Consider the following 6090-nt stretch of genomic DNA (forward strand, 5'->3'; position numbering starts at 1 on the left):
ACGTGAAAACGGTAAAAAAAAACAGAAAACCCCCAAAAAAGCTAAAAACAAACTAAAATTTATCAAATATGTACCTTTCAGATCAATATACAATTGCATAAAATAAAATACATTTTACTTGTTCTTTATCAATATACTCTATTTGGAAATAAAGTTTAACTATTAGCTGATTATCTTTTTATTTAGCTGATTAGCCGATCACAAAATTCAAATACAACAAAATTCAATTCCAAAAACATGAATGCAGCTCCAAGACATGAAGCAATGAAACACGAAAAGAAAGTCATACATGTGAGTAAACTGAAATCCCGATTAGAAAGAATTTAGGTTGGATACACTAGAATGGAGAACATTGAAGAGTGATAAAGGAAACGGGTTTTGTTATTCTGGAATTGAATTTTGCTTGAACATAAAGAATGAAGAAAGAAGACTATGAGAGAATTGAAATTTTGGCTAGGTTCCACATGCCTAAATGAAGAACGGTGATGAGCGGAAGAAGGAAGAAGATCACCGATAAATCTTTTTTTTCTACGGAGGTAGGCGGAAGAAGGAAGAAGTCACCGATAAATCCCCTTTTATCTCTGCACGTAGGATTTAGTAAAATAATAAGGTAAATAACATGTTAGGTACTACATATTTTTATCTAACATATTGTTTAATACTTTTATTTTAATAATATATTGATTTAGTTTTTAATTTTTTTTTCTATTTAACAATGTAATTTCTTAAATATTTGAATTATTAAATAATTTAGTCTATATATAAAAAACTAAATAGTCTCTTTGTTTTATAATAGATGTTTTTTTTTGGTAAGATATAATAGATGTTTTTTAATATTAAGGTACAAGAATTAAAAAATGAAATTAACTTCTTAAAAAAAATTAACTCTAATTAAAATGACTTTGTTATCTTTTATATTAATTGTATCATTGATTAATTTTTATTTATTCATAAATATGTGTATATTTTTTTAATAAAAGTCAACTAACATGTACGAATGAATTGAATAAAAAACTTATGGAAAAAAAACCTTTAGAAATACATGTATTATTATGCAACTACTATTTGAATAGATTAAAAAGTTAAGAACTGAATTATTATAAGGGTAAATTTCATATAAAAGCTCTGTGGTTTTACTAATTTTTAAATAAAAAACTGTGGTTTACTTTTTGTCAAAACGCGGATTAAGGTTTCACAATTCCAAAAAAACAAGGACCTTTTGAATGAATGCTATTAAAACAATTTTTAACATCTGAAAATGAAAATTTTCAAGAATTAAAGTTGTTCAATGTCATATTTGCTATGGAACTACATTTTCGATTTTCGAAAATCATCTTTTTTGGAACTTTCTCTTTCTAAACATTAACTTTATCTTTCTTTACCAAACATCATCTAAATAATCTCAAAATAAAAAAGTTAAAGAAATTAAAGTTGCTTAGAATATTAATAGTTTTTAAAATATGTCATTTTTGAAGTTGTCAATGGTGATTTTAATAGTATTAATCGAAAAAGTATTTATTTTGCTAAAATTGAAAACTCCAATACTCGTTTTGACAAAAAGTAAATCACAATCCATTATCTGAAAATTAGTGAAACCACATCGATTTTATTTGAAATTTACCGATATTATAAATTAAGATAGATTATTTACTATTTTAACATTGGGAAAATTATGTAGAAATTCATTTTTTAAAAACTTTTTACAAGTATGTGAAGTCATAATTTTAGATTATATCAAATTAGTAAAATCAATATTTTTAATATATTTTAAAGATTAGAACTTATAAATTAGAAATCTAAAATAAATTTTCTAGGACTTATAATTTATGAATTAGAATCTAGAATTTTTAAATTAGAATCTGGTTGATTATTAAGAATTAAATTTAATGATATGATTTAGTTGTAATTTTGTACTTAATTATGTAAAATTAGAATTAAATTAAGTCAGTTTATTATGATTTGATATGATTTGTAAAATAGAAAACCATCCATAGAGAATATTGATATATTAAGAATTAAATTTGATGATATGATTTAGTTGAAATTATGTTATTCATGTGTTTTGACCCTTTAACATTTGGAAAAGTGGAGGTGACAGATGTCGAAATCTAAGTGGGAGGTACTTAAAAAGATTAAAAGAGGTAGAACACCAGGACCTTCGTCTAAAATCGCGACACTAATCCGATCAAAGAATGCACGACACCTGGAATTTATGGCGTCATCAACTTGGGCAGAAAGCTCTTCCTTCACCTAGTTTTTGTGCTTTGAAAGCTAACCACATTTATCTTCCTTCTCTTAATACTATTCCTTTCCCGTTTTGAAGAAATTCAAATCGTTTCTGTATTTCGTTTGCTGAGATGGCTGATATAACGTCGCCGGAGGAAGCATGGGAGATAATCGATGATGCCATTGCGAGAAAGAAAGCGATCGCCGATGGAGAGTCTGCCGCGCCATTTACCACCGAGGAGAATTTGCGGGTTTATACGTATCCTTGAATAATTCGGCTAAATTGCGATTGTTTTGTAGTAGATGATGGTGATTATTTTGGAATTAATTAGTGCTTCCTTAATGATTGTCGTAGCTGTGTTTATCATCTCTGCAATTATAAATGGAAAACGAGTTGCAAAGATCAGGTTTATGAGAAATACACCCATATTTTAGAGGAAAGGATCATGGAAAAGGTAAGATTTGAGTCTTGGTTTATTAGAATTGTGTGCATTTGATTTTATTTTATGCACAATTGTTTTTTTTAATCTGCTTTTGGGAATTGGGGGTTTTAGCTTTTGCATATACAAATTTCATTCTCTTTCAAAATTCTTCGTGTGTTAGTGTGGAAGATGAAGAATATATCGTTTCAGCCCTACCAATGTTGCACCTAAACTTTGATTTTAAAGCATCTCCCATTACTGTGAAATTTCTCCTGTTTCAGCTCATTTTTTCTTAATTTTGAATAATTGGTAACTCGTTTCTTAGGGTCTGCTTGTTTTGAGGTTAAGGTAGTTTAATTGAAAGGAGTTTTTATTATATCACCTTGCTTGGGAAGAAGTTCAATGTTAAATGGAGTTTAAATGGGAGTTAGGTGACCTTGTTTTCTATATTTCTTTTGCAAATATTGTTTCCCGATTTCCATGTAACATAAAGTACAACTGTACAAGTAGTAATCAAAATTGTTAATATGGATATGTTGTTTGGGTTGGTGTCTGTTGATGGTGTCAATTGCCTTTTGTTCTCAGGCAATTCCGAAATTATTAGGCAAACATGGTGCTTCTCTATTAACAGAAGTTACAAAATCCTGGTCAGACTTCAAGGCGTTTGCAGATTCTATATTCAAGTTCTTTCTTCCCCTGGATCGTTTCTGTAACCGAAGTTTCCTTGACAAAGTACTCCCTGAACTTGTTGATACCCCAAGACTTTGGTTCTGCAAACTAGTAAGCTGTAATTATGGCGTTGGACACTTCTTTTGTTTTTCTTTTATGCTCGTCTAATTTTTGCATCCAACTATGATTTTCCAGGTTTGTGAGAGGCTGTATGGAAAAATTCAGGAAGCTGCAATGAACTTGGTCTGTGAAATTTTCTAACTGTTTCGTGAATATTTGACTCAGATTGTATGCAATAGTGGTAATGGGGAACATGGTTTTAAGTACAGGTTATTCAAGATCGTGAGGGGAAAGAAATTGATCGTAACATTCTCTACTCTGTATTTAAGTTTTTTCTAGACTTGGGAGAGAAAGGAACAACAAACTATTATGCAAAGTTTGAGCAGGTATTGCTGGCAGAAACTTCTGTTTACTACTCTGAGTTGTCCATGGAATGGTGGTTTTGGCGTGATTCGTATGCCAATTACCTTCGAAAGGTTTGTATAATTTTGGCAGTTCACTCATGTTTGCTCCCTGTGTTGGAATTTCTCCAATTAAGAAGTCCTTTTCTTTCTGCCCTTCAGGTTGATTGGTGCTTGGTTCAAGAAGAAGCTAGAGCAGATGTTTACCCGTGCGAGTCAACAAAAGAAAAATTACTGATGGTAAGTTATACTCTGTTTGTTAATAGGTTTGTTATTTCTAGATGAGAGTTTATGATGTGTTTGTGGTGAGCTCAAAAGATTTCCTTGATCACTACTTGATTATTAGGGGGTGGCAAAATGGGTTTGTCGTGTCATAATTGTAGGCTTTGGAAAGGAAGATTTTTGGTAAGACAGCCATGCAAGGTCATTCCTGATGACGAATATGCTTGATGTAGAGCCGAGCTGCTCATGAACGGCTCGATAAAAGCTCGAGCGTGTTCGATTCGATTTGTAAACGATTCGAGCTTAAGCACGGCGAAGTCCAGCTCGAAAGCTTGCGAGCAGGCTCGATTATTGGTTCATGAACAAGCTCGATGAAACAAGCTCGATTATAATGTTCATGAACATGCTCGTGGGCAATTTTGGTTCGATTATTTGTCTAGTAATATTATCTCTGTAAACGGAGATGTAAAACACCTTAGTTTTGTTCAAACTTTAATTTTGTAGATTTCAAAACTATGTAGTTTTGTGTTAAAGAAATTTCAAATCAATATAATTAATGAACATAATTGATGAGTTGTTCACGAGCGAAGTTCATGAACTGAAGAGCTCGCGAACGGCTCGTGAGCAGTTCACAAACAAAATGTTGATCTCGAGCTCGTTAATTTTCTGAGGAGCCGAGCCTGAGCAGGTCAGAGCTCGGCTCGATTACAGCCCTAGCTCGATGATGTCCCAATTCTCGATTCACAGAATAGGTTAGCTAGGTGCAAAAGGATAGAATTTACATGTGAAATCCAACTACGCTTAGTCCCATGATGCTGTGTCACACAATGTGAACGAGATGAGCCATAGTATATACCTTTGGGGATCCCTTGATGGCTAAAACCCCTTCCGTTACTGGCTTTTATAAAAGAAAGATATTCTTTTTGTCCTTGTCTTTTATTATTGAGCTTCTTTGCTATATTTTACATGACTGTGTTGAATATAAATGCAATACAATTGATAATCGTATCTAACGTGTCAGGCAAGTTATCTCTATAAATCGTGTTGTCGTGTTAGAAATTGACAGTCCTATTGAATATCTGATAGCTCTCAAAGAGATATGAGGTGTGAATAATGATATTCAAGCATCTGGCCTTACAATGCCCTGCAATTTATTATCACATTCTAGTATTATACCTACTTGATGTTACTCATGAAAAAAAAAAGTTCTTAAACTCCATATCTTTTGCTTCAACATTCATAATTGTGGTAGGGTTGCTCATAATAATGATAGATTTTCTCAGTAAGCTGATATGTCATGTAGTAGTAGTTAGATGTTCTGTTTAATTAGTCCGCAATAGCAAAATGTCGATGATGATGATGATGATGATAATCGATGGTACGAAGTGAACACACAATTCACGCGGAGAGGCTGCTTTGGCATGGTTTCTGCATAATGTACTCTGTTTTGCAGGTCATGAAATACATATTGCTTGAAAGAAATGCCAAACGATGGACTCAGAAGCTAAAGGCGGACGGGGTGAGAGCTGAAGACGAGGTGCGTGCTTTCGCATTCATTATTTTCATATCGAACTCTTCAATGTGTGTAATCTTGGTTCTTTTAAATCAGTTTGATTAATTTGCTGCAGGAACTGGTTCGCAAGTATGATAGTTTAAGCCTCAATGGAGACTTCTTTGCATCTGCTGTGCTGGGGTCTGAATAGTGAAGTAAGAACTGAGGTCTCGTTTTCTAACTAGCACCACTGTTGACGTGTCATCTTTTTCGGAGTGGTTTTAGGATCATGCTGACGTGACATCATCTGAATGGAATTTCTCCATTTTGTAGTACTATTTGCATAGGTGATGTGTTAAGTTGCCACGTAGGTTGGTTGCGAGCCATTTAGGCAGTAAAAAGAAATTCTAGGTTTTGTATATCTTTGGTGAATTACATTCACCGTGGGCTAGTAAATTTTTAAACTTTATTTCGTGACAAAAGGTTATAGTAATATCGAAGTCTAAATTAAAAACATAAACTGATATCGCGGAAAGTCTAAATGTGATTCTAATTTTGCGTTTCTCTAATGTATCTTCACCTTATTTTTATCGTTCAA

The 6090-nt window shown here is 32.6% G+C and overlaps 1 protein-coding gene across 1 annotated transcript; it reads left to right on the plus strand.

Annotated features, from left to right (window-relative positions):
* Positions 1 to 2176: 2176 nt before the first annotated feature.
* LOC136206603 (cullin-1-like) lies at positions 2177 to 6090 on the plus strand. The gene is made up of 8 exons (XM_065997721.1): positions 2177 to 2485; positions 2582 to 2681; positions 3234 to 3428; positions 3513 to 3560; positions 3647 to 3853; positions 3941 to 4018; positions 5454 to 5537; positions 5629 to 6090. The coding sequence occupies exons 1-8, from the start codon at positions 2358 to 2360 to the stop codon at positions 5701 to 5703; spliced, it is 915 nt and encodes a 304-aa protein (XP_065853793.1). The 5' UTR covers positions 2177 to 2357; the 3' UTR covers positions 5704 to 6090.

This window comes from Euphorbia lathyris, chromosome 9, assembly GCF_963576675.1.
Source record: "Euphorbia lathyris chromosome 9, ddEupLath1.1, whole genome shotgun sequence".
Classification (NCBI taxonomy): Eukaryota; Viridiplantae; Streptophyta; class Magnoliopsida; order Malpighiales; family Euphorbiaceae; genus Euphorbia; species Euphorbia lathyris.

Bases quoted from the DNA above. Each gene is read 5' to 3' on its own strand.
- LOC136206603 (XM_065997721.1), top strand. From the start codon at position 2,358: ATGGCTGATATAACGTCGCCGGAGGAAGCATGGGAGATAATCGATGAT. The intron at 2,682-3,233 runs GTAAGATTTGAG...TTTTGTTCTCAG, and splicing joins AGGAAAGGATCATGGAAAAG to GCAATTCCGAAATTATTAGG. The intron at 3,854-3,940 runs GTTTGTATAATT...TCTGCCCTTCAG, and splicing joins ATGCCAATTACCTTCGAAAG to GTTGATTGGTGCTTGGTTCA.